This window comes from Aspergillus novofumigatus (genome assembly GCF_002847465.1).
Source record: "Aspergillus novofumigatus IBT 16806 chromosome Unknown P174scaffold_3, whole genome shotgun sequence".
Classification (NCBI taxonomy): Eukaryota; Fungi; Ascomycota; class Eurotiomycetes; order Eurotiales; family Aspergillaceae; genus Aspergillus; species Aspergillus novofumigatus.
This window is the reverse complement of record NW_020194276.1, coordinates 3,663,474-3,687,984: the sequence shown is the minus strand read 5'-3', so window position 1 is coordinate 3,687,984 and position 24,511 is coordinate 3,663,474. Positions and strand designations below refer to the sequence as shown.

The window sequence follows — 24,511 nt, the reverse complement described above, 5'->3', positions numbered from 1 at the left end:
TCTATGGTTTCTTTTTCTCGTTTTCTCTCGCCTAATTGAGTCACTTTGCGACATTCTGTGCGATGATGGAGGTCGCCGACCACTCAAGTCTGTCTCAAGTGGATGACAAGGCTGCAGGACAGACAAGCATGGGAAACAACCAGGAGCAGAAGTATAGTCATGAGGAGATTGTTGGACTAGAATCAGGAGGTTCAGATACGGCAGGAGGTCAAGACATTCCCGTGAGTACCGTGCTTTATTCTTTACTAGTTTGGTACAGCTCATTGAATTGACTGCTAACTCGATTCAGTTGACCTTCCGCCGTTTCATGGGCTTCACGGCCATGGCCTTCTTGTGGACTGGCAGCCAGATTCCTGTCTATCTTTTCGGTGAGTTCCTCATGCCTTGGGCTGATCTTGCGCTTGGTATAAGCTGACGATGCCGGTTAGGAGGCATCCCACCCTATATTTATGCAGACATCGGTGGTGCGGACAGGTGGATCTGGTTTGTGGGTGATGCCCTTCTGAGTCTGCCTTTATCCACCACTAATTCATTTTATTATACAGGTCCTTGCAAATCTGCTAGCTCTAGCCGGTGTATGCCCTTTCGTTGGTTCGTTGTCAGATCTGATCGGCCGTCGTTATGTTGCTATCATTGGCGCCTCTCTCATCTGTCTTGGGATGATCGTTACCAGCACAGCTCACACAATGAACATATTCATCGGTATGTTGCAATCTACTACCTAGACAGTCAGGGTACATGATAACAGAAATTAGCTGGAATGGCAATTGCCGGCGCTGGTGCTGGCGTCAACGAACTGACAGCACTGGCTGCGACCTCTGAAATGGCGCCAACCAGGCAGCGAGGCAAATACGTCGCAATCCTCATCTTTACTATTCTGCCATTTTGTCCATCCGTTCTATGGGCCCAGCTCATTGCAGCGCATAGCGGCTGGCGTTACGTTGGAGCCTTCTGCGGTGCCTGGGGTGGATTCGGCTTGCTAGCCACCGTCTTCTTCTACTTCCCACCACCAAGAGTCAACTCGCAGGGACTCAGCAGGAAAGAGGTGATCAGGAGGATTGATTTTGTCGGCGGTCTTCTGAGTATCACAGGCTTAATCCTGTTCTTGGCTGGCATGCAATGGGGAGGTTACCAGGTACGCATCGCCTTCTACATGCAGACTTGAACACATCCCGACCAGCAGCTAACCCCGTCATCACATAGTACCCCTGGACATCCGCACACGTCCTCGCCCCCCTTATCATCGGATTTATGATCCTCATCGCCTTTGCGGTCTGGGAAATCTACGGCGCCAAGTATCCTATCTTCCCGACACGCTTGAAGCAGGAGCCCCGCACCCTCGGTCTGACCCTGGTCATCACATTCATCTCGGGAGCAAACTTCTTCTCAATCATCATGTTCTGGCCTACGCAGTCATTCAACGTGTATGGCCACGACCCTGTCCAAGTCGGCCTCCGCAGTCTACCTGTCGGCTTCGGCATCATGGCCGGTGCCTGTATCGTCCTGTGGCTTCTGAGTGTCCTCCGCGGCCACAACAAGGAATTATTGATCGTCAGCAGTGTCCTCATGACAGCAGGTCAGTCATGCTCCCCAACCCCCCAATACCTTTCCTGAAATAGTCGTGTGGCTAACGCTCTAAACCAGGCTGCGGCGCCATGGCAGTCGCCCGACAAGACAACCTCTACCAGCTCTGGGGAATCCTCGTCCTCGCAGGCCTAGGTATCGGCGGGATCGTCGTCCCCGCTTCGATCATCACCACAATTATCTGCCCAGACGTATGTTTTAACTAGTCCCCTCTCTCTACTTACGCGAAAGACTAACAGGCTCGTGCACCAGGATCTCATCGCGACAATATCGGCGCTCACGCTCTCCATCCGCGTCGTCGGCGGCAGTATCGGCTACACGATCTACTACAACATTTTCATTTCCAAGTTCATCCCTAATGCGAAACACTTCATTGGCGGCGTGATGGTCACCAAGCTCAACATCACCAATCCGGCATACATCGGCGAAGCCATCGAACTCACCGGCGCTTCGCTGCTGGAGGAATTGAAGACAATTCCTGGAATCGCGGGTAGCGAGGCCGCGTACAATGCCGTTGTGACTGCGGGCCAGCTGGCGTACGCTGAGAGCTACAAGTGGGTGTACTACGTCAGTATTGCGTTTGGTGGTGTTTCTATTCTCGCGGCTTGCTTCTTGGGCAGCATTAGTCAATACATGGATGACCATGTTGCGGTGGTCATGCATTGAGAGAGGGTATTCTGCACCATTGTTAAATAGGGTCGATACTTTACATGATATGTGAGTAAAAAATAGTTTTGATAACTCCGTGATATTCAATGGGGCCATGAATCAACCCTGCATGTCGTGCTCGTTTTGTATATCGTGCATAGTAAAGCAGAAAAGAAACTAGCGCAGCCGCACGAATTGGTAATGTAAAGTGCCAAAACTCGGAACCTCCACGCCTATAATATGCATATGGGAATAAAAGGGATGGCCCTATACGTCATAATTCAGGGGTATATATGTATGAAGCAACAGAAATAATTCACAGAGCTCATGCAGTGACCAATCGAAGTCATGTCACCTTCTCCACTTGGTTCATCGATGACTTTTTCGGAATGAACGCGGTGCTGGAGGGTCTCAGTCTTCGCCGATCTTCTTTCGCACGAAGACCTCGACTGAGACCTCCTCCGAGTCCGCGAGCGAGGGATGCAAATGGTGATTCTTGCCAAGGTCCAAGGAGATCATCTTCATGCTGGCCCACACCAGGTGACAACTCGCTCGGTCGTGCTGGCAGCTCAGACCGTTTGAGACGGGTGCTTGTTGGTGAAACATCCCTCTCATGCGCTGGAGTTGACGGTTCCAACGGTGTCGGGATATCAGTGCCAATATGCTCAGAGCAATGACACCCGCAGCCGCTAGGACAAAGCTGAAGTTCTTGCTCCTCATCAATCCCGTTTGTTGGGATGTCATTTTCCCGCTGTGTCGCAGATAGAGACACCGAGAACCAACTCCTATGACAGTCAAAGCAGGTAACGTGGCCGCACCTTAGGCATGGGACAAGCATTCCTTCAACCACTTCGCCGCATATCACACAAGGAAGCTTGAGAAACAGTGGTCGGTGGGGTTTGCAATTCTGGCAGGTAATAGTTACAGGACTCATGTTCAGGTGGTTCTTGACGTTTTCCTCAATAGCGGTAGGCGCGAAGATAGACATCTGAAGAGCTTGGCCGCATTTGATGCAGTGCCGCTGAAGGCCAAGCCCCTGATCTTCCCTGCCGACATCTATAAGTCGAGCGTCCTCGTGGCTGCGATTCGAAACGATCAATGACGACTCCATGTTGTTGTGGCTCCTTTTCCGCGAGCGTAGTTCATCGGAGCGACCCCCAGCTGTGCCAATCTTGAGTACTTCGCTGTGCTGAACTGGAAGTCCCCAGATCGAAAGCAAATGAGCGTACGCCCTGCGGTAGGGTTTGTACAGCCCTTCTTTATGCGGATCAAGCATCGGGGTCTGGCTGCTTCTTCCGCCGTCAAACTCATCCTGATTCTTCAAGACAACCTTGAATTTTGCCTGCGGCTTCGGATTCTGTTGAGGCCTCTCACTGTCGGTGTCAGAGTGAGTTTGAGATGTAAGCGCAGCTGAGGGTGTGAGATAGTCGGGAACTGCCGTCGCAGGCTTGCCAGCAAAAGCACTGGTAATCAGACTGCCACTAGGACTTTGCTTTTTCTGGCCTGAGGGAACTGCAGTGGGGGAGGCTGACGAAGGGCCAAAGGTGAAAGACCGCGAGAAGGAAGACGCCAGGGCGGAACCAAATCCTGACCCGCTGCGTGGCTGGGACTGCTGATCGGGAGAAGCGGCTATCGAAACATAGTGGCTCACAGTCTTCCTTTCTGCATTTAGCGCACCTACGCGAGATGCTAACGGCGGAGTGGTGCCAGTTGAATATGGCGGCGTAGAGTCCGCACGCCAGATCTCGGAAGATGATCGCCCGGAGCTTTGGGTGATCGGTGTCGGGTGGCCTTCTTTCGGTGTGGATGCAAGGGGCGTCACTGCCTGCGACTTGTTCTGGGTAGCTGCCTGAGTAGGAAAGATATCCATAGGAAATGATTGCTGCCCCATCCCATTTGATACCGGTTCGTTATTCTGGGTTGCTTCCTTTGAGATCTCTTCGCTTTTTGGCTGTTGAAGGACGCAGGAGAGCATTGCAATCATCTGCACGTCACCAATCCTTTCGAAATGATCAATCAGAGACGGTATCAGCCAACGGCCACCATAGGGGTGATCTCCCCATTGAGTGGCGCTGTTTGCTGACTCCTTACGGCTTTGCTCCTGATTATTCTGATCGAAGCTCAAATCCACTGCACTATCCTTCCGCTGTATACCCGAGGGTCGTTCCATCATCTCTGAGCGCGTCGGAGACAGTGAATCATTTTGGTTTTGCAAAATCAACTTGACCAGTTCCCAGATCCGAGATAGTTCGTGATAGCCCAGATCCAGGGCTGCCGAAGCATTGTGAGCACATACATCAGTGACCTTGCCACAGATGCGATATCTTCGGGCCAATTTACGCTTTGCTGGTAACAGATCGCTGAAATCATGTATAGATATTATATTTTGCGCAGAATCGGACGACTTCGCAGTCATCGCCCCAGCCGTTGATCGCTGCGAGTGGTCGGTGGACCTGGGCCGATAGATACCCAAACTTCCAGCGCTGCGCCATGTCTGAGATGTTGGGAATCGTGCTTGCAAGCCTGACAACATGTCAGACGAACCAGACGAACTTGAAGTCTCAGCATCAGAATCATCGGAATATTCCGAGGTACCATCGTCCGTGCTCGCCAGTGTGCCACTGATTTTCGGTCCCGGGGAGCTTGTTTGGATACGACCAAATCCTTCAAAGACTTTATCCGCTCTTGATAGTCTCGACATCTCTTTGAGTCCCAAATTCTCAATCAAGTTTGATGACTTGTCCTTCTTATTAGGAAAGAAACACACTAGTCGGCCATCATTGGCCCAGAGCGCACCGCATGCCTTGGCCACGGGAACCATGACATTCGCATTGTTAACCGGACGAAGTAGCTCAGAACTCATGCCCAGTTCTTGACTCTGGGACATTCCCACTTCATCTTCATCGCTGGATTCGTCGTCTCCTAGATCGCCATTTATAGGAGACTTGATTGTCTCGGCTGTCTCGCCCAGTATGTGAGCTATGCTCTCTTCTAGGGTGCTTTCCCCTAAAAGGTAACGGACAACCCCTTCGAGACAGCCTCTCTTATGAGACAGATAGGTTTCCGCGATCGTTCTCAGCTCGCTTATCAGCTTATCAGCAAGCTGGTCAGTAACAGCGGCAGTCCGCTGCACACTGAAAGTCGGCATTGAAGTCTTGGGATAGTCAGCTGGGAATTTGATGTCCACTTTGAGAAACAGAGAATCCCCCTCTGCACCCCATGGCCCATGCAGCGATATTGTTGCTTTCCGTTGTCTAACGTCCACCGATTCAAAAGCAACCTTGGTGAACTTCTCCCCGACGTGTGTTATCTCGTCTCCCAGGGTTTCAATATCCCATCCCGAGATCTTCACACCACGCATCCACGATATAGGGTTTGTATCCGCCCGGAAGTTCGACCTTCTTTGCATGCCAACTCTAGAGTCTGCGTTGCCTCCTTGAGTCCACGGACGGGAGTAAGGAACAGATATTGTATTAATACCGGTACCACCAGCAAGCTTAGGGTTGGGTGATAGAACAGAATCGGGTTCGCCATATACGTCGTCGCCATTTCCGTCGCGGAAAGTCTTGTAGACAGCGCCTTGCCGTGTGACGTTCAACGTGGAAACGAAAGACTTCCCTCTCTCGTAGCCAACACGTTGGAGAATATCGGGATCCACTCGGTGTAGACGAAGTTCCCTATCAGTGCCCCACGACACAAGCTGAAACTCCCTGTAATCGATTCCATCCGCCACACCTCCACGTGCTCTCCAAAGGAATTCCTTCACTTGGCCTTTATGTCCCGGAAAACTGTGGACCAGTGGAAGGTTCTCTGTGAGATTAGTACCGTCGCCTGACCTGCGACTATATAGATGAAGGTCGCTGTTGCCCCTCTGTGGCATTGCCAAGACTCCCCATCCGAACGGGGTATTGCGTGCCCGCCATACTGGGAATGGAGTGGTTATGACCTTCTCGGGTACTTCGTCGTCTACCGTGTAGTCCCAAAATTTGATTGTTTTATCCAATGAACATGTTACCAAAGCCCCTGGCCTGACTCTGTTCCAGTCCACCCCATAGATCTTAGTATCATGAGCCTCAATGGATTTAATCGGGTAGGCTCCCATTCTCGTATCCCATATTCGAAGAAATTTGTCATGAGAACTGGCGATAACATTTGGGTCCTGTCTGTTCCATTTGACTTGCGTTGCACCAGCAAACCAGTCAGAGAATGAGATGGCGGGCTTGGAAGGGGTTCGCAGATCCCAGCAATGAACAAAACTGTCTACCGCACACGTTGCCAGAAGGTCGGGATGGTGAGCGGAGAAATTGATATCCGTGATAGCTCGCGTATGAGCGTGCAGGACATGTTCGATAGAATTCTCCCCAGTCTGCATTGCCAGATTCCATACCAAGGCCTTCTGGTTGGAAGTGCTCACCACCCAATAGTCCCGCGCAGCGAACGGGGACCACTGAACGTCTGCGACTTCCCATGGCGTGTGATGAGGAAGATACCGAGGAGGAGAATACGGGGAATCCAGGTCAATGACATGCAGGCCTTCCTTCGAAGCCAACACAACGTCTCTTCCACATGGAGATATGGACATGGATCCGACGGGCTGCTCCACATGAAACGAACTGTCTTCCCCGAAAGTGGGACTTTCGAAGGCCGAAGCCAAGGGCCTGGGCTCCATCATGTCGATTATTGCTGCAACCCCGGAGAGATTGGTCGTTCCAAAGCGCTTCCTAAACCGTACAGTCTCGCGTCCACCTCGGACGTGAGCTAGAAGTAGAAATTAAAAGATCGCACGAGGACAGGATGAGCGGTAGGGAGATCTGAGGTGCTCTCATCTCGGAAGAACTTGGCAATTGGCCATCAACTGATTATGGGAGATATGACTGTATGAGACCATTTATTGCGCGCATTATCTGAGGCCCACTTGCTCGAGAGTTGTTCGTAAACTGGTTGGTGTTCGCGACTTCCTCAGCTGCTGGGCTGTGGTCAATTCGCTGTGAGCATGTGTCTGCACTTTATAATAAGAGTATCTCACGTACCTTAAATTTCATGTGAGTGCAAGCGAGGGCCTGCAGCATGACAAGTATTTAGCCTGTAGCTCTGTGCAGAATAATGCAGAGTGCAGGGCCCAACTCCTTCCTTATCTCCGCAATTATTCAGGGTTGTGGAGATAACTAACTTAGCAGTGCCATATAATAATGACTAAGCAAGGAACTGCTCAGGTTGTCTTTATGGAGTACCGTGGCAGATCAACAGGGAGACGTCTAATAGAGAAGGCGGTCACGCCTCGGCAGGTAAATGCCCCTCTGACGGTTACGTCGGTTTCTAATTTCTTCTACTGGATGATACTCCGACGCAAGTACCTATCTGATTCCTTGGTGTTTTGGTCACTTCATCCCTGGCTCTTTGCACATTTCCTGGGTCTTAACCCAAATTTCTCTCTTTATCAGCCTTCTAGAGAAATAAAACTGAAGTCCAGTAGACCTGTCAACCTTACCTTGGATATCAGAAAGAGCGGAAACTCGGATCGCGATAAGCTTTTCCTTTTTGGTGGTTCATCATGGCCCTTCCAAAGCGAATTGTGAAGGAGACCGAACGCCTCATGGCAGAGCCGTGAGTTACAAGTTATCTCCGGAAAGAATAAGTTATCATCAACTGACGCTTTTTTCTCTCAAGGGTCCCCGGTATCAATGCTGTGCCTCATGAAGACAACCTTCGATACTTTGACGTGTCGATCCACGGACCTGCTCAGTCGCCGTACGAAGGTTTGACGCCGTTAGAGAACATTGTGGGCAAATAGCGGGTTTCTAATAGTATAACAGGTGGCATTTTTCGTCTAGAGCTCTTTCTGCCGGAGGATTATCCTATGACCCCGCCAAAGATCCGTTTCTTGACCAAGATCTACCATCCCAACATTGACCGCCTTGGGCGCATTTGCTTGGATGTTTTGAAGAGTACGTCGTTCTGTTTCTTTGGGAATAGCGCACAAGCTAATAATATATCAGACAACTGGTCCCCTGCTCTACAGATCCGCACGATTCTCCTCTCAATCCAGGCCTTGCTTGGAGCTCCTAACCCCGATGACCCGCTCGCCAATGATGTTGCACAGCGTTGGAAGGAGGATGAGCAAGCTGCGATACAAACTGCAAAGGAATGGACGAGAACTCATGCAATGACTTAGATTCTGGGACACCTCAGTCAATTTTGCTACGACGAATATGAGCGAGACTGCTGTTATGTGACCATGAAGAAATATCACGCAAGCCCAAGCCCTGGTGGCTCTCCTGTGGTTCCAACCATGCCGTATAACATACGCTATGCCTTTCACGCGGGACGAGTCTCCTTGGTGTACTCTCCGTTTCGTTGTTTCTACTTCCTCTCTTGCTGAAAAGCAGCGCGATTTTGTGGCTATGACTTGTGGAATTTCCGGCTTCAAGCTGCTGACTTACACTTTGGCATGTCTGTCATCTCACAACCCCATGCTGCCTAGACCTTCCTATATAGAACTATCGGCCCCCAAAATGATCACTTAGCGAGTATCGAGTTCTAGCTACTGCTTGTGGCTTCTCTTCCGACTATTTACCACTTTTTGTCTCTGTCCTGAGGGTCGGATACAACACGTACTTAAGCGAATTGTCGAGCGAGTCTCCAGTTAGCTGAGAAAGGCAGCGATGTCCTAATTATTCGCAATGATATGTAGCGGCATAACCTTAGAGCTGTCAGAAGTGAGATTACAGTACAAGGCAGGATAATCATCAAAGTCATGTATATGGCATAGGTGCACAAAGCCTGAGAAACCAACACCAGATGATGAAAAATAGTTTGATTGTCAGGGACTTTGAAAGCTGATCCAGATGAAGACCTTGTGAATAAAAGGCCCTGAGTTTCTGCCACTGCTGGCTACCCTGTAGGTACTATAGAACATTCACTTCCCTCTGTTGGCCGGATAGAAAACAACTTATATCCGAAATGCTGTTGTGAAATGGTATAGCCTCAGATTGCTTCACAAGCCTTTGTAGTCTACTGTGTTTGGAAGCTTCTTCATTAAGACCTTGATATTGTGAGCTTCTGAATACCAATCATAGAGATTGTGGGAAAAATTGGCAGCTTGATACTCAGACGTGTCTCTCTTAAAGGACTGTCTTTCGTCGATACTGACACTGCGCATTTGACCATGAGTCCGGACCCTCACGCTGCTGATCGCAAGGCTCAGAAGCAGCGTGAAAAAAAGCTGAACGCCGAGAGGCTAAAGTACCAAAAAAAACAAAGCGAATACTTCCCTCTCACTGACAGTTTCATCGTCCCCAAGAGTCGTGTTGCTCGTGCTTTGGATACTTGTGTCAGGTATTTGCAGACAAAAACCCGCGTCGTATCTTCTCCCGCTCATAGTTTCGTTGTTAGCCATCTCAAGAATTCAGGGGAACAGCTCAAACTCAGAAGGTCTCGCTCCTTCGAGACTGAGAGCAGAATCTCGTCTCGCTCCGTTACGTATCCCGCATTTGATCTACCTGCAGTGCCAAAAGCATCCCCAAAGGAAAGTTCTTTCAGAAGAAAGTTCAGCAGAACGATGACTGGTGAATCTGTCAAGAAAGTCAGCAGCATGGACAGAAAGAGTTGGCAAACCCAGTCCACCTCCGCAGCCAGTGGAGCAAAAACTCGCTGTGTCCGCTCTGTCCGCTCTGCCTCAGTTACGGCGACTGATAAAGATCTGGCTGGAGGAGATACCGCAACACCTCTTGAAGGAGACCTCGAGAAGATCAAGATTACTGAGGGCCTGAAAAGAGAGGGAAAGCCTGCTGCTATCTCTACTGCGCAGCCAAAGGTCGTCAAATGCCTCAGATCCCCTGGTGGTAAGAGCTATTGGATTTCTCGGTTTAGTCTTTCAATGAGCAGAATGCTGATTCAAGACATGAACAGACTATGTATTCCTTGATCTCGAAACCTCGGGAGAGAAGAGCAACGCAAACAGCGACTCCAGTCCCGGTATTTCCCCCAAGGCCAGGAGTACCGAAGTCGGATTTGGTGATGACGAATCTCGTGAGGACGAATCTGGTGAGCACAAGGTGTCTGAGGACTAGAGTGGATTTTGCTGACCAGTTAAGGCGAAGCTGCAAGCGACCAGGACCCGAGAAGCATTGTCGAGAAAAGAGTAAGAGCTGTGGCTATCCTGTCAACTTGTTCGTGATGGTTCGAGATAGCTAACACAGTGACAGCTCGAAGCAATCCGCCACATCGTGAAGAACATATTCCAGGGACAGTCGGACGAGGATACCAAGTCTGGAAAGGCTCCGCAGAATGCCGAAAAATGGGACACAAAGAACACGAAATGCATCAAGTGCTTCGGAGACTGCCCAGTCTGCGACAAAGCATGCTGCGTCTTCGACGTTGCTCGCCGCACCGCTGCCAAGGCAGACTCCACCTCTGAACATGCTGAAGCCGCAAACCAGATCCTTAAGCTCATACAGAGACTGGGCAACAGCGTCTTGGAGGCGAGCACTTACTCTCTGTGCACCACGCCCGGAGGCTGCGGACGGTATGTCTGCGCCGACTGCTGGGGTATCTGTCCGGTCGAGCTATGCCGCGATGTCCAGTGCAAGGTTAGCAGTGACATATTCCTTTTCTCGCCCTGTCAATTGCACAATGAATGAATGCTAACAGCCCCTTCTCTGCGTAGGACTGCAAGGAAGATCCCTGGGCTGCGTGCGACTGGCATGATTACTGATGCTGTCATGGAGACTACTCGATGCAAAGTCACTCTGATAATGCAGATTCTTCAATTGCAAGGGAAAGTTGGTCTCTAGCTATCATGCCACTCGAGCATCGATTGAGATGAGCTCCTTTTTGAGACATCATTGGTATGAGAGCATCATAATTGGGGACGATGGGGAAAACCAAAAAAAAAAGTGGAAAAAAGAAAAAGGACAAAAAAGGGATTATGAACTACATTACGATGCACAGATAAAGAGCCAACATATAACAATTCCCCTGCAGTGATTCCCTTCTTTGATGTTATCGTAGTCGCCGTAGAGGTATGGGAGACTTGAAGTTGTAAGGCGGCCGCCCAAGGGCAGACGAGGTCACGTGTCGCACTTTAGCGAGGCTCCGCACCGCACCACAATTGTGTCAGTCTCACGAACAGCTCGCCGCAGCGACCGATTCGACTTTACCACCCAACGCCAACCGACAAAACCTCGTCTCGACCGGCTGCGCATCTCCAACGTTCAAGATGCGTACCTACGACGATTCTTTCAGCGGTCAGAAGATCTACCCTGGAAAGGTGCGTTTTGTCCCTTCCGGAGTCCTCAAATAATCCAGCAATTTCCGCCCCGATTCTCTACGAGCGCAACGCCGATTCATGAAAAAGTCCCTCAAAACTTCTTCTCTGGATATGGGTTAACATAGTGTTGGATTTGCAAATTATAGGGTAAGCTGTACGTCCGTGGCGACAGCAAGATCTTCCGCTTCCAGAATGGAAAGTCCGAGTCCCTGTTCCTCCAGCGCAAGAACCCTCGCCGGATAGCCTGGACTGTCCTCTACCGCCGTCAGCACAAGAAGGGTATCTCTGAAGTCAGTACTATCGATTTCCTTTGAATGATTTGTCGTGGAAGATCTCGTGATTGGTTCGAAGCAGGAGAGTGGGCAATGGAGCTTTTATACGTTGGAAAGGCATGGAAGTGCCGTTGAATGAGTGGGCAAATGGGGCTTGGAACAATCACGAGTGACGCGATATAAGATGTGGAAGAGCAATTGCTGACAGGGTGTTTTTTCACCATGAACAGGAAGTTGCCAAGAAGCGCACCCGCCGTGTCGTCAAGCACCAGCGTGCCATCGTCGGTGCCTCCCTTGATGTGATCAAGGAGCGCCGCAGCATGCGCCCTGAGGCTCGTGCCGCCGCCCGCCAGCAGGCTATCAAGGAGGCCAAGGAGAAGAAGGCCGCTTCCGAGAGCCGCAAGAAGGCTGAGAAGGCCAAGAACGCCGCCACCGCCGCCAAGGGCACTGCTCAGCGCATCCAGAGCAAGCAGGGTGCTAAGGGTTCTGCTCCCAAGGTCGCCGCCAAGTCTCGTTAAACGGATTGAAGGCGGTTCGGCTTGGGCTGGGGAGTAGATAGGAGGATCCTTGTGGCTGGACTTTGGGAGGTTTCCGGAGCTGGAATTTTGTTTCCCTCGCAAAATCCTAACAACAACAAATCGGCGTGCGAGCGATGGGCTCTTGCGGATGAGACAACCCGCATGGTGTTCAGATAGGCTTTGTCATTATCGCGCCATGGTAACTACCAGGAATGGAAAAATGGATGTTATAATGAAGCCCTTGTTCTTTTTTTCTGACAGACCTCCTCTCCTGCTTGTAAACTCCGGAGCCCGTTGCTTCTGCATACACTCAAAGCATCCTTCGATTTACTACAAATTCAGAACACTTTGCTCTGCGTCAGACTATTTCTAAATGGCCCTATCAGCGATACGTGGTAGAGAGGGTACCTAGATGTACTAGGTATTTCACAGCCACAGGTGAGAGCGACGATATTCGGAGGTTTTAAATCGTACTTGACTCTGTACTCTTCAGATCTCTCTAGGATTAACACCCTGATCGGCTGAAGGAGAGAGCACTTCAGTTGCATCATAGGTCTGAGTGCCTGCCATTGTGATATCAGACTCTCAGTGCAGCTAGCTTATCTTGATGTAGCGGCATAATGTAATTACAATACAGTATTCTAAATGGCCTGCTAGCTGATTATGGAGTAGGGCTCAAACCTAACCTATTCCTTTTTAGGCAATCATATTGGCTGAAGACTCCCACCCGCATCTGCGTACAGCATCAGCAAGCATAGAATGGATGAAATTGACATAGACATAGCAGATCATGAATATCAAATAGTGTATCGTTATAAACTACAAAAACAGAGCTAGCTGGGTGTCAACTCGCAATCCATATAGCGATCTGTAGGAAGCCCTTGCTGCCTGAGGCAGAAACGATGGGGTGACTAATCATGAGTCGCCATCTCGCTTACGGAACAGCCTAGCGCGCTTTGCCCACAAGAGTCGATCGAATCCCACCCGCTCCAGAGAAGCCCGAAAGAGTTCAACCTCAGTCAACTTACCATCTCGATCCGACAAGCTACACATCACCAGCAGCCATGGGTAAGGTTCACGGATCTCTCGCCCGTGCGGGTAAGGTCAAGTCTGCGACTCCTAAGGTGAGTTCTTCTTGTTCTTCCTTAAATGAAGTTTTGATCTCCGCATTTCTGCTGGGAAGGGTTCATCGTCGCCACCGAAGAGGAGGGATTTTGGGGGAAGATTTTTGCAGCGATCCGACATGCAGAAACGGCAGAGGAGATATATGCGAAGACGATACGATGAACCGATGGTTTTCCAGGGAGATATTGGCTGAATCGGAGTGCTGATGGGTTATGTTCTACTGTACAGGTCGAGAAGCAAGAGAAGAAGAAGCAGCCCAAGGGCCGTGCTCTGAAGCGCCTCAAGTACACCCGCCGTTTCGTCAACGTTACCATGACCGGTGGCAAGCGGAAGGTACGTTGAAATCCAGCTCGATACAAAGGATGCACATATGCTCTTGGCGGGGAGTTCGGGGTTTGTTCTTTAGAGGAACCCGTTCTCCGTCTAGCCAGTAGCTTTTGCAGGAGGTCCTTGGCGTAGAAAAGGCATCACAGACTGACAGGGATTTCGTTACAGATGAACCCCAACCCCACTTCTTAAGTTGACCGCGTCTTTTCCGGCGGAGGAAATTAGGTGATGAGAAAGGGGGATCCGACGACGATCATCGAACATAAATCACCATCATCATCTAGTCGGCGGTTATACTGGACAAGTGACATTCTGGCCTACCATCAGTATGGTGCTTCTACGGGAACAACCAACGGACGACAAATCTGACTCTAGTGGAAGGAAACTGGGTTCATGAATAGATTATGGGCTTGCAACGATCATCATATGGGGTTAAAGCATTGTTTGGGAAATCAAAAAAACTTCTTCATTCTTGCAAACATGTTTATCTTGTCAAGCATCAACCCCATCAAATGCTCAAACAACGGATGATGGTGCACAGCTTCTGGCTGCAGTGGCTTTCTGCGCCTTGTGTTTCGCGGCGGGATTGGTATATCTGCATTCCGTCATTGATACGTCGCGGTCTTTCTCGATCAATCTACCTCTTTTCACTGCGTCGGATTCGCTCCTTTTCCGCTTTCATGATTATGCTTGTTGTATTACTTCTACGGTCGTAAATTGATGCCCTACGTTTTTTCGAAGTCGCCCTGAGTCTAGTTGTAGTGCCAGACTTGTTGCATCTAACCAATTATTAATAGGTGTGCTTCTCACAACGAGGCTGTATTATACTAGTAGTTCGTCTAGCATATTGAATGAAGCTCTATCCGGGTGTTCAACTCTAACAAATGATGTACCTGAATGACAGAAAAACGTAGGGCCCAGGACCAAGTGCCTCTCAACGGTTCGTCACGGTGATACCATGACTTCGTGATCAGCATCCCAAGCATTCGCTTCTAGCTCGGACGGCTCAGAGCATCCGTATTCGGTCTCATCGGTGCACAGCACAATCAATCCGTTCGAGAGCGACGCTCATCGTTGACGCTGAAACAACGACGACCAAGCATGCCACCGTGAGATCCTTGATGTCAGTTCCACCCTCAGATAAAACAGATCAACGCCGAAATACCCCAAAGCCCACGGATCTAGCCCACGGATCTAATAACACTGTCCAGCTCAATCTCGAAACTCAACTCCACTCAGTAATAGTGCGCCATCTCCAACCCAGCACGCTTAAACCCACACTTGATATAGAACCCCTCATTCGCCTCCGAGCAATCGAGAATCGTCTGTCCGTCCAGAGTCAGCCCCATCCCGACGGGAACACAGCACCCAAGAAGAAGATAAACATACCTTATAACACCCCACCTTCTCAGCAACATAATCCAATGCCTGAATAATCCTCAACCCCAACTTCTTCCCCTGCTGCCCCTTCTCAACCGCAATATCCTCAATATGCCCCACCATACCCAACGAATGGATGAACTTCCGCTCAACGATCAGACTCCCCGTGCCGACGATGCGGTCCTCCCCATCGCACACAACGAGCAGGTAGTACTCGTCGCTCCGGGCGCGGATCCACTCGTACCGACTGTTCCACTGCTCCTCGGTGACGTCCCCGACGGTCGTCAGCACGCGGAGAACGTCGAGGTAGCCTCTCTTGTAGTCGGAGCGACACAGCGGGCGGATGGTGTAGTCTGCTGGAAGGACGGCAAGGACATCGGGGGAGATGAGCGAGGGGGAGAAGAGGGGGGTGTTCTCGTCTATGGTGGGGTGTCGACGGACTTGGTGACCGGGGCGGTGGTCGTCGTCGGAGTAATGGTTGTGTTGGTCATTTTAGTTTTGATTCTGTCGGAGATGGTGCAATTAAGTATAGATGAGAGGAGGAGAAGGTCAGGAGGTAGTCTGGTGGTGAATAATTTGTTGTACTTTGTCCACCTTCGGGCGGGGTGTTGATTAGAGAACTATGAGGGGTGTATTTGGACTCGGGAGTAAGGTACCAAGGAGTTAACGAGTGACCGAGACAAGGGATGTGTATTGAACTTTTCAGAGACGGCAATTGCGACGATAGCCCAGGAATTGAAACGAATGAGAGTAATGTTGTAGCCAGGTGTCGTCAGTTCCTCAGCGCGGAAGAGCATAAATAAAGGGCGGTCCGTGGTTGAGGCTTGGAGCATCTGAGACAACTCTGCTACTATAAATACTCCCGACGGCGAAGTTTGTTCAGCTCTAGACTACACGTCTGACGGGTTGTACATTCTTTTTTCCCCTTCTTTTAAGAGTAGACAAGAGCACTGAATTTTTCTGGGCCATTTTGTTGATACCGGCTTTTCAAGAAAAACCAGAGTCCTGCTTGTCCTATAAATTGTCACCCGAAGCGCGCCCCAAGGCCTGCCAGAAATACTCATTCTAGCAGTAAAGAGAGTCCGAGTTGTGAGAAAATTTACGAAAGAGGGGGAATCAATCGGTCTAAATAGTACAATAGATTTTCAGTAATACAGATATAGTGAACCGCTACCTTACAGCGCTCTAAGATAACCAAGACCTTAAATCATAGCTCCGGCCACCCAAACAGCTTTTCATACCTCTATTTCTTCTCCTTGGGGCTCAGCATCAGCTCGGGGCGAACATGCTTATCAAAGTCCTCCTCGCTCAGAGCCTTGAGCTCCATGGCACTCTCCTTAAGGGTGATGCCCTTCTTGTGAGCGTTCTTGGCGACCTTAGAGGCCATGTCGTAACCGATGACGGGGTTCAGGCAGGTAACAAGCATCAAACTAGGACAGGTTAGCGCTTCAGATATAATGATTGCAAAGGATTGTAGACATACCTCTCGTGGAGGAGAGTGTTGATTCTGGGCTCGTTAGCCTCGAGGCCTTCGACAAGGTGCTTCTCGAAGCTCTTCATGCCATCGGAGAGAATGCGCACGCTGTGCAGCAGGTTGCGGATCATCAGAGGCTTGAAGACGTTCAGTTCGAACTGGCCGTTCATGCCACCAACGGTAGCCGCAACGTGGTTGCCCATGACCTGGGAGCAGACCATGGTAAGGGACTCGCACTGCGTGGGGTTGACCTTGCCAGGCATGATCGAGGAACCGGGCTCGTTTTCGGGCAGAATCAGCTCTCCGAGACCGCAGCGAGGTCCAGATCCGAGGTAACGGATGTCCTGGGCGATTTTGAAGAGAGAGCAAGCCAAGGTGTTGAGGGAGCCGGAGGCCTCAACAATGGAGTCGTGGGCGGCAAGAACCTCGAACTTGTTGGGGGCGGTCTTGAACTCCGTGCCGGTCAGCTTGGTGACCTCCTCAGCAATACCCTCAGCGAAACCCTTGAAGGTGTTCAGACCAGTTCCGACGGCGGTACCACCCTGGGCAAGGTAGCGGAGGTGGGGGAGGGAAGCCTCAACGCGCTCGATGTTGCGGTCCAGCTGAGCGACGTAGCCAGAGAACTCCTGGCCGAGAGTCAGGGGGGTGGCGTCCTGCAGATGAGTACGACCGATCTTGATGATCTTGTCGAACTTTTCGACCTTCTTCTGGAGAGCGTTGCGAAGACTGCGCAGGGAAGGCAGCAGAGTGCTCTCGAGCTCGAGGACGGCAGCGATATGCATGGCAGTGGGGAAAGAGTCGTTGGAAGAGGCGGACATGTTAACGTGGTCGTTGGGGTGGACGGGCTTCTTGGTGCCCATGGTACCGCCAAGGATCTCAATGGCACGGTTTGAGATGACCTCGTTGGCGTTCATGTTGGACTGGGTGCCGGAACCGGTTTGCCAGACAACCAGAGGGAAATGGTCCATCAACTTGCCCTCGGCCACCTCACCGGCAGCCTGCTTGATGGCCTCACCGATCTTGGGGTCTAGAACATGCATGAGCATTTTCCTCCACGAAATGTCTTTCGCCGAAAAGAAGAAAGCTTACCAAGACCATAGCGCATGTTGACCTCAGCAGCAGCAGCCTTCAGGATACCGAAGGCCTTGACCACAGGCGCCGGCATGCGGTCCTGGGGCTGGTTGATGTCGAAGTTGGTCAGGGAGCTATCCTCATCTCGATCAGCAATTTGTGGTAACCCTTCGCCAGACACTGGCCGGTGTTTGGGATGTCGTTTTTCTTGGTCGCTTACCGCTGGGTCTGGGCTCCCCAGTACTTGTCCGCAGGGACCTAGAAGACAGCCGCGTTAGAACCTGTAACAGAGGAAAGGATCTGTCTGTCACCCACCTGAATTTCACCGAAGGCATCGGATTCGGTTCGTGTAGCAGAAGCCTAGAGGAAGATGATCAGCACCATGATTCACAAATATTCTACTGGCCGCGATCGCAAAGTCCTGCGGACAACATGAATAACGCGAATCTGTCAAGCCAGCTTTTCTTCCATCAGGAAAAGACCGCACACTCACCATCCTGACAGTTGTGCCAAAAGCTCTCTTGTTGGAGATGGATTGAATGGACTGAAGGCGGGGGAATTGAAGGAGAGAACGGGTATTGGAGCTCAGCGCCCGACGGCTACTGAACGAAGCGGGGGAGCGGGCAGCGAAAGCCAGAGCATTGCGGGCAGCTGCGGGGGCGTTCTTCGAGGTGGTACGAGTCGCTGCATGTGTCAATGAGGCCATCGAGCGCACCGCGGCTCGGGACGAATTGGTGGATGAAGTCAGCATATTGGCTGCTGCCGAAGCTGTTGATTTTCTTCAATTGGGATGCCGTGAGGCTAACAGGAGTAAAAATGGGAAGCAAAGAGCGCGAGCGGAAGAAGAAGACGAGTAGAATGAGACAATTAAAACAGAGCTTCTGCCGGTTTCCGTCCGGCCGCTTTTTTTTTGCCCTTTTGTTTCTTCAAGAGAGCTATCTGAACAATTTCCGAGCTTCCCTGCCGAAAACACCCGGTCCGGTATTCCAGAAACACAATACAACTGGGCAATCTTCCCAAAATTCGATAGATTCGGGGGTCTTAGTGGTAATGCATGGTAAATATCATCGTCGGATAAACAATGATCCTTCTTCTTCAATTGTCTGGGGAAGTGAACAACACTGGCGTCATAATAAACACTAGTATCATAGCACATCTTATTCTCTTGAAGATAAAGTGTCCTTAGACTACACCAAAAGCTCCCTCCGCAGCGTGGCTATCACCTTCTCGTTATACACCCTCCCCGACTCCAAAATTCCATCTAATAGTGGAAAGATGTGAGGTGCTCCGGCAGCACGGGTCAGTTCCACACGGACTCCGGCATCCTTCAATTTGGCAGCATAAACCTCGCCTTCATCCCGAAGAGGGTCCATCTCCGCTGTATACACCAAAGCAGGTGCTAAATCTTCAAAATTAGGAGCCAGCATAGGAGAGATCTTCCAGTCCTAACTCCTTGGTCAGCATCCCCAAACAAACATCGTATCCGGGCGGATACCTACCTCCTCGGATCTGGGAGGTCGAGGGTTCCCAAGAAAATGCCTATGGAAGTATGCCATTCGTGCTGCTGGGAGCGCCGGCGTAAATCTCATTTCCCGGTATGACTTGTATGGGCAGTTCTCACTGTCAAACTGTCCGTCTGGCGTGAAGACACTGTGCAAGTCACAGGCTGGCACAGTCAATAATTGCAAGCGCAACGGGATGTTGGCATCACGGCAGAGATGGGCAAGAACGGCCGACAGGTGCCCTCCCGCAGAGACGCCACCGACTGCCATCCGATCCGGATCGATGTTGAGTTCGTCTGCTTTCTTCAATCTAATCTGAACCGACTGTCAGGCCTCTGGTCTCAAACTTTACTATTGTGCAGTGAAGGAATTGATCTAACCCAGTTGAATGCTGTCCAGCAATCATCGACAGCAATAGGGTACTTGTGCTCAGGTGCCAGTCGGTAATCGACGTCAAAAGCCACCAAGTGTCCATCGAGGCCATGTACGAGTCGTTTGCAGAAATCATGATCGACGGAGAGGTCACCAAACACCCAGCCGCCTCCATGGAAGTTGACATATGCTGCTCTTTTCTTTAGATTGCCCTGGTCATCGGACGCTGAAGCAGGTTCAAAAATCCGGACAGTGATCTCTCCGCCCTTCACGGGGCATTTCTGCTCAGTGATGCGGAACACATCTGGTCCGGCTGCGCGGCCATAGATGATGGTGTACTTGGCGGGATTTCTACGGAAGTCTTCGATGGGTACCTCATGAGTGTGTAGCCGTCCAGCATTATATTTATTGTAGTATTCCACGTAGACCGGGTCGAAACGAGGGAGTAGTTCGGGAGGGATAGCATTGTGAAGAGGTTGATGAATGGTCTTCGGTCGAAGAGCATGCAGCTCCTTGTCTCCGGCTGATGACGAGTGTGTCATTGTAGGAGAGCGATGTTGATATTTGTACCTTTTGTTCTATTGTGGTGATAGTATTTAGGTGTGCTATGGAGCAAACCAGGACATAAGGTAGAGGAGTGAAAAACCAGAGAAGGGGAGGCTTCTCCAAACCCCCTCACAACCCCTCTTTTATACAGTCAGCTTATCATTTCATCTAGTTCTCTCGGGGCTCTGTGTCTATCTATCTATCCATGGCTTGATGGCAATCTCCATATATCAACTCTCAGCATGGTAACCACTAAGATTCCCTGTCTGCCTCACGGGGATATATATGGTGAATCGCTCCCGGTCAGCTGAAAGTTGCTGTGTCTTACCACTGGCCTTCATTCTATTCCAAGCTCTTCATCTATCAATCATTCAGTTACTAGACTAGAACTGAAGCTGAAGGTCTGAAGCTGTTTCATCATGGTCTCCATTTGTCACAGATTCAGTGAGTCCTTACTAACGATGCACTCAAGCCACCCACACGACCTGGGGCCATTTACCAACTGCGTCTGATCTTCAATCGCATCCTCGCAAAGAATCCCGAGATAGCCTTGTCTATATCTGCAGGTGCTAGAATGGTACTAGTTATGTGATGGCAAAGCATGTCATCAAGAAAGGACCCACTTTTGAGTACTAAATCCTATTGCCGTCGGCTAAGTTTACGCAGAGGCGGAACATGAGGAGGGAAAAACGCGGTGAAAAGCCGCGGAAACCGAAGACTGCGATATCGGGGTCCTGGAACATTTATGCGAAGAGATTCACTAACGGACGATTTATGCTCAATTGCGCATTCTTGTCACTCTTTTACTTCAGTCTGCATCGTCTCGCGCATCTGGCCCCTTCTTACCGTCTTGCATATACCGATTGTCGCAAAGACACGATAAATTACCTCAAATTCCTTCTAGCGCAAATCCCAATAATTAATTTTCCGCCACAATGTCTGTTCTCAGTACTCTGGCACCCGTCCCACCGGATGAGATCTTCGCCTTGAATCGCGCATATGCCACGGATCCTTTCCCGCAAAAGGTCAGCCTGGGAGTCGGCGTCTACCGTACGGACGATGGCAAGCCATGGCCTCTTCCATGCGTGCGCGAAGCCGAGAAGCAATTGCACGCCGAAGACAGCCTTACCAGACACGAGTACACCGCCATCGAAGGCGACATTCCCTTCCTCGAGCTGGCTCGAGACGTAATGTTCGGGTTTGACTGCAAGAACGCAGCGGAGAAGCACAAGAGTCGCATTGGTTCCGTCCAGACTGTCGCAGGCACTGGCGCAAACCACCTCGGAGCCCTGTTCCTGGCAAGGCACATGAAGCCCAAGAACGTCTGGCTCTCCAACCCGTCCTGGGCCAACCACATGACCATCTGGGAACTCGCAGGCGTCCCCCGCAAGACCTACCCTTACTACAACCCCGCGACCCGCTCCTTCGACTTCGACGGCATGATGGCGACCCTGGAAGTCGAGGCGCAACAAGGCGATGTCATCCTCCTCCACGCATGCGCACATAACCCCACCGGCCTTGATCCCAACAAGGAGCAATGGAAGGCCATCGCCGACCTCTGCGAGCGCAAGAAGATCTTCCCCTTCTTCGACTCTGCCTACCAGGGTTTCGCGTCGGGGTCCCTCGAGGAGGACGCCTGGGCGGTGCGCTACTTCCTCAACGAAAAGCCCAGCATGGAGATGTGCGTTGCGCAGAGCTTCTCCAAGAACTTCGGGCTCTACGGACAGCGGGTAGGCGCCTTCCACTACGTCTTGCCCCAGGGCAGCGACAGTCTTCGCGACACCGTCGTTGTTAATCTGTGCCATTTGATCCGAGGCGAATACTCCATGGGCCCTACAGCGGGTTGCAACATCGTCAAGAAGGTCCTGACGAACGAGGAGCTCACCGCACAGTGGCACGAGGATCTCAAAGTAATGAGCTCGCGGATCCGCTCAATGAGAAAGGCTCTCTATGACGAGCTTCTGCGGCTGCAGACCCCGGGTTCCTGGAGACACATTATCGAACAGGTATTACCTTCCCCCTTCAACAGACACACAACCAGTCGCTTAGAGACAAGGCTAACCACTCATCTAGAATGGAATGTTCTCCTACACCGGCCTTACCCCCGCGCAGGTTCATTCCCTCAAGGACAAGTACCACATCTACCTGCTCAAGTCCGGCAGAGCTTCCATCAGCGGCCGTAAGACAATTCCAATTCCTTCTGTACATCACCAGTCCGAATTCAACTAACCTCTTTGCTACTCAGTGAGTAAAAAGAACGTCGCCTACGTCGCCCAGGCTATCGACGACGTCGTGCGGAACGTCTAGTCTTGCATTCCCGCATCTGCAGAAAACCACTACACCATACCGTTCGATCGCATTAATTGGGCGTGATACGAGATTAAAACATAGACGGAGCGATGTTTCGAGGTCCCGGTGACTAGGAGTACATCACATCTTGCATTTCGTGGCATTTGCCGTTTTTACATACACTTAGAATCATGGAGCATGTATGATACGATACGAATAGAGTCAACGAGCTTTACGAGTACTGCTTAAGCGAACCTTGGGTTTCCTTATAGCCAGATGTAGGGTGAGTCATACGGCATTAAGATTGGCTATATACTGTACAACGAAGTAAAAATGCATCAGATAATGGCAGAGCGTACATTCGGAAGTGAAAGTGGAATGCAGAATCAAGTGCCGTCGACTTTGCGCTGTTCGCCACAATGGTGTAGTAATGCACGGGACAACTAAGCAGACGCAGGCACTGTTCAGCACGAAGCATCAGGGATGCAGAACGCGGTCATCACAGAGAAATCTCGCTAAAGTCCCCCTCGCCTTCCTTCCCCTTACCCTTGACGTCACTGTCGTTTGTCGTTGGTTCTTCCTGTTCCTGCTCTTCTTCAACCTGTTCGTGTGCGGTTTCATCTTCATCCTCTTCGTCGCGTTTCTCGTCACTTTCACTCTGTTCCTCCTTGTCTCCGGGAGAGGCAACCTCCTCCGGGCTTGTCGACTCGGGCTTGCCGTTCACTGTGGGTGCAGCCTCTGCAGCATCATCCTTCGGGGAGGGGGCGGCGGCATGTCCTCTTCATCCGACGAGACCTCTCTCTCATCCGCTCGAGGCTGGCCACTCATATGCGCGCCGGGGAAGGGAGTCACGGGCGGCTCCCCGACGCTCAATTCCCTCTGATGCGCAGGTTGAGGCTGGAGGCTCAGTCTACTCTGGGACTGGGACTGGGGCTGAGATTGAGACTGAGACTGAGATGGCGCATTGGTTGCCATTGACACGGAGGATCTGGTATGTTGATGTGTTGAGGCGTGAATGGGGCCAAGCTGTCTGGCCTTGGGGTCTGCGTTCAGGTAGTAGCCCCGGACTCCAACGATGGTGCCTTCCGCTTCACAGGCATCCACCCACTCCGGAACCACAACGGGAATGTTCATCTCCACCGCTTTCTCCCACAGCGGGCCTCTGCCTTCTGTGCATACAAAGTGAGTGGTATCAATGCGCACTGTGTCGATCATCTTGCCACCGATACGTTCCAATGCCGCGGCGAGCGCCTCCTTCTGCTGTTCGGGGAGGATGCCAGGGGTAACCGTGATACCGGACAGGTCGGTCATCTTGTGTGTCCGACATGTCAGTTTCTCCGATTGGTATGTGCCGGCTGTTGTGCGCAGGACGAGGTGGAAGGAATATTCCGTGTCGATCGCGAGGCCGCTAATCTTGGTGCTCCGCGTCTCGAGTGGCCTGGGTATCGAGCCAGCTTTCGAGCCATTACGGTAGAGAGAAAGCGACTTGAGGGACGCGGTGGCCAGGTCGATTGGATCCCACTCTAGGACTAGGGAGGTTTGTGTTGCGTTACGGAGCCGGAGGACGGGCGGGGCGGGGGTCTTCACGCCGTAGGTGTTGAGAATCCGCTTCTGTAGCGCCTGGAAGGCAGAAGTGCTCGCAGCTTCGGCGGCGTGGTTGCGCGATACTGTAATATCGACAATGCTGCCGGATGTGATGTTGTTCGGGAGAAGGACGGAGGGGAATTCGATCTGTAGATTGCCCGGATTAGCGACTGTGAATCTTCCAACAGCCCCTTACTAGTGCGGCAATAATCTTGCGACTCAAGGGCAGGATTTCGAGATGTGGAAGAGGCGCAAGTTCTAGTCGGGTGACAATCATTATGCTGGGAGACTGGGGGAGCTTACGAGTCGGTTGTCCTGCGTCAAGAGCACAGCGACTCCTGCGTCTACCTTGCCTACTGTCAAGGAGACCAACATTTTGAGAAATAGGACAGCAAACCAGGAGCAATCAGGGATGGCGCAATTGATTCTCGTGCAGTAGCAGATAGATTCAGCGGTAGAAGGGGAACAGAGGTGGATGCCTGTCCGTTGTTGACTTGATTATTGAGATGATCGAGCCCCATTAATTTACTTGTCAACATGCCAAGAAGGCA

The 24,511-nt window shown here is 51.2% G+C and overlaps 11 protein-coding genes across 11 annotated transcripts; 6 read left to right on the top strand and 5 right to left on the bottom strand.

Annotated features, from left to right (window-relative positions):
• Window positions 1-65: 65 nt before the first annotated feature.
• Window positions 66-2,250, top strand: P174DRAFT_367226 (putative MFS drug efflux pump; the record flags this gene model as incomplete). The annotated part of the gene is made up of 8 exons (XM_024822159.1): window positions 66-221; window positions 260-368; window positions 429-487; window positions 546-702; window positions 756-1,135; window positions 1,204-1,576; window positions 1,645-1,775; window positions 1,837-2,250. 8 exons carry the CDS (start codon window positions 66-68, stop codon window positions 2,248-2,250), a joined length of 1,779 nt encoding a protein of 592 aa, XP_024684695.1.
• Window positions 2,251-2,285: 35 nt separating this feature from the next.
• P174DRAFT_405317 (Mtc5p) lies at window positions 2,286-7,343 on the bottom strand. The gene is made up of 2 exons (XM_024824065.1): window positions 7,263-7,343; window positions 2,286-7,203 (listed from the first exon to the last, which is right to left on the bottom strand). Exon 2 carries the CDS (start codon window positions 6,902-6,904, stop codon window positions 2,579-2,581), a length of 4,326 nt encoding a protein of 1,441 aa, XP_024684694.1. The 5' UTR covers window positions 6,905-7,203; window positions 7,263-7,343; the 3' UTR covers window positions 2,286-2,578.
• A 224-nt stretch (window positions 7,344-7,567) lies between these two features.
• On the top strand, window positions 7,568-8,857 carry P174DRAFT_511725 (E2 ubiquitin-conjugating protein UBC13). Its single transcript, XM_024831813.1, has 4 exons — window positions 7,568-7,836; window positions 7,900-7,988; window positions 8,046-8,177; window positions 8,229-8,857. The coding sequence occupies exons 1-4, from the start codon at window positions 7,784-7,786 to the stop codon at window positions 8,402-8,404; spliced, it is 450 nt and encodes a 149-aa protein (XP_024684693.1). The 5' UTR covers window positions 7,568-7,783; the 3' UTR covers window positions 8,405-8,857.
• A 540-nt stretch (window positions 8,858-9,397) lies between these two features.
• Window positions 9,398-10,945, top strand: P174DRAFT_368475 (uncharacterized protein; the record flags this gene model as incomplete). The annotated part of the gene is made up of 5 exons (XM_024822228.1): window positions 9,398-10,073; window positions 10,141-10,275; window positions 10,326-10,372; window positions 10,437-10,820; window positions 10,898-10,945. The coding sequence occupies 5 exons, from the start codon at window positions 9,398-9,400 to the stop codon at window positions 10,943-10,945; spliced, it is 1,290 nt and encodes a 429-aa protein (XP_024684692.1).
• Window positions 10,946-11,449: 504 nt separating this feature from the next.
• P174DRAFT_405310 (60S ribosomal protein eL24) lies at window positions 11,450-12,650 on the top strand (the record flags this gene model as incomplete). The annotated part of the gene is made up of 3 exons (XM_024824064.1): window positions 11,450-11,500; window positions 11,647-11,790; window positions 12,003-12,650. The coding sequence occupies 3 exons, from the start codon at window positions 11,450-11,452 to the stop codon at window positions 12,288-12,290; spliced, it is 483 nt and encodes a 160-aa protein (XP_024684691.1). The 3' UTR covers window positions 12,291-12,650.
• A 704-nt stretch (window positions 12,651-13,354) lies between these two features.
• On the top strand, window positions 13,355-13,934 carry P174DRAFT_419977 (40S ribosomal protein eS30; the record flags this gene model as incomplete). The annotated part of the gene is made up of 3 exons (XM_024824828.1): window positions 13,355-13,414; window positions 13,644-13,748; window positions 13,911-13,934. 3 exons carry the CDS (start codon window positions 13,355-13,357, stop codon window positions 13,932-13,934), a joined length of 189 nt encoding a protein of 62 aa, XP_024684690.1.
• Window positions 13,935-14,518: 584 nt separating this feature from the next.
• On the bottom strand, window positions 14,519-15,932 carry gup1 (glucosamine 6-phosphate N-acetyltransferase). Its single transcript, XM_024827109.1, has 3 exons — window positions 15,560-15,932; window positions 15,132-15,536; window positions 14,519-15,067 (listed from the first exon to the last, which is right to left on the bottom strand). The coding sequence occupies exons 1-3, from the start codon at window positions 15,611-15,613 to the stop codon at window positions 14,978-14,980; spliced, it is 549 nt and encodes a 182-aa protein (XP_024684689.1). The 5' UTR covers window positions 15,614-15,932; the 3' UTR covers window positions 14,519-14,977.
• Window positions 15,933-16,290: 358 nt separating this feature from the next.
• P174DRAFT_388004 (class II fumarate hydratase) lies at window positions 16,291-18,418 on the bottom strand (the record flags this gene model as incomplete). The annotated part of the gene is made up of 6 exons (XM_024823385.1): window positions 16,291-16,552; window positions 16,606-17,623; window positions 17,686-17,801; window positions 17,888-17,925; window positions 17,983-18,027; window positions 18,161-18,418. The coding sequence occupies 6 exons, from the start codon at window positions 18,416-18,418 to the stop codon at window positions 16,366-16,368; spliced, it is 1,662 nt and encodes a 553-aa protein (XP_024684688.1). The 3' UTR covers window positions 16,291-16,365.
• A 383-nt stretch (window positions 18,419-18,801) lies between these two features.
• Window positions 18,802-20,283, bottom strand: P174DRAFT_450403 (alpha/beta hydrolase). The gene is made up of 3 exons (XM_024828932.1): window positions 19,550-20,283; window positions 19,167-19,484; window positions 18,802-19,112 (listed from the first exon to the last, which is right to left on the bottom strand). The coding sequence occupies exons 1-3, from the start codon at window positions 20,081-20,083 to the stop codon at window positions 18,855-18,857; spliced, it is 1,110 nt and encodes a 369-aa protein (XP_024684687.1). The 5' UTR covers window positions 20,084-20,283; the 3' UTR covers window positions 18,802-18,854.
• Window positions 20,284-20,635: 352 nt separating this feature from the next.
• On the top strand, window positions 20,636-22,613 carry P174DRAFT_387998 (putative aspartate transaminase). Its single transcript, XM_024823384.1, has 3 exons — window positions 20,636-22,093; window positions 22,161-22,266; window positions 22,333-22,613. Exons 1-3 carry the CDS (start codon window positions 21,023-21,025, stop codon window positions 22,392-22,394), a joined length of 1,239 nt encoding a protein of 412 aa, XP_024684686.1. The 5' UTR covers window positions 20,636-21,022; the 3' UTR covers window positions 22,395-22,613.
• A 262-nt stretch (window positions 22,614-22,875) lies between these two features.
• P174DRAFT_511719 (putative chitin biosynthesis protein (Chs5)) lies at window positions 22,876-24,445 on the bottom strand (the record flags this gene model as incomplete). Its single annotated transcript, XM_024831812.1, has 3 exons — window positions 24,264-24,445; window positions 23,291-24,107; window positions 22,876-23,153 (listed from the first exon to the last, which is right to left on the bottom strand). Exons 1-3 carry the CDS (start codon window positions 24,333-24,335, stop codon window positions 22,876-22,878), a joined length of 1,167 nt encoding a protein of 388 aa, XP_024684685.1. The 5' UTR covers window positions 24,336-24,445.
• Between the last annotated feature and the right edge of the window lie 66 nt (window positions 24,446-24,511).

Coding starts and splice junctions, on each gene's coding strand:
- P174DRAFT_387998 (XM_024823384.1), top strand. CDS start 21,023: ATGTCTGTTCTCAGTACTCTGGCACCCGTCCCACCGGATGAGATCTTC. Junction 22,094..22,160: donor GGAGACACATTATCGAACAG/GTATTACCTTCC, acceptor CCACTCATCTAG/AATGGAATGTTCTCCTACAC. Junction 22,267..22,332: donor CAGAGCTTCCATCAGCGGCC/GTAAGACAATTC, acceptor TTTGCTACTCAG/TGAGTAAAAAGAACGTCGCC.
- gup1 (XM_024827109.1), bottom strand. CDS start 15,613: ATGACCAACACAACCATTACTCCGACGACGACCACCGCCCCGGTCACC. Junction 15,068..15,131: donor AGAAGGTGGGGTGTTATAAG/GTATGTTTATCT, acceptor CTGGACGGACAG/ACGATTCTCGATTGCTCGGA.
- P174DRAFT_511725 (XM_024831813.1), top strand. CDS start 7,784: ATGGCCCTTCCAAAGCGAATTGTGAAGGAGACCGAACGCCTCATGGCA. Junction 7,989..8,045: donor TGCTCAGTCGCCGTACGAAG/GTTTGACGCCGT, acceptor ATAGTATAACAG/GTGGCATTTTTCGTCTAGAG. Junction 8,178..8,228: donor TTGCTTGGATGTTTTGAAGA/GTACGTCGTTCT, acceptor ATAATATATCAG/ACAACTGGTCCCCTGCTCTA.
- P174DRAFT_405317 (XM_024824065.1), bottom strand. CDS start 6,904: ATGATGGAGCCCAGGCCCTTGGCTTCGGCCTTCGAAAGTCCCACTTTC.
- P174DRAFT_450403 (XM_024828932.1), bottom strand. CDS start 20,083: ATGACACACTCGTCATCAGCCGGAGACAAGGAGCTGCATGCTCTTCGA. Junction 19,485..19,549: donor GCTGGACAGCATTCAACTGG/GTTAGATCAATT, acceptor CAGTCGGTTCAG/ATTAGATTGAAGAAAGCAGA. Junction 19,113..19,166: donor GACCTCCCAGATCCGAGGAG/GTAGGTATCCGC, acceptor CCAAGGAGTTAG/GACTGGAAGATCTCTCCTAT.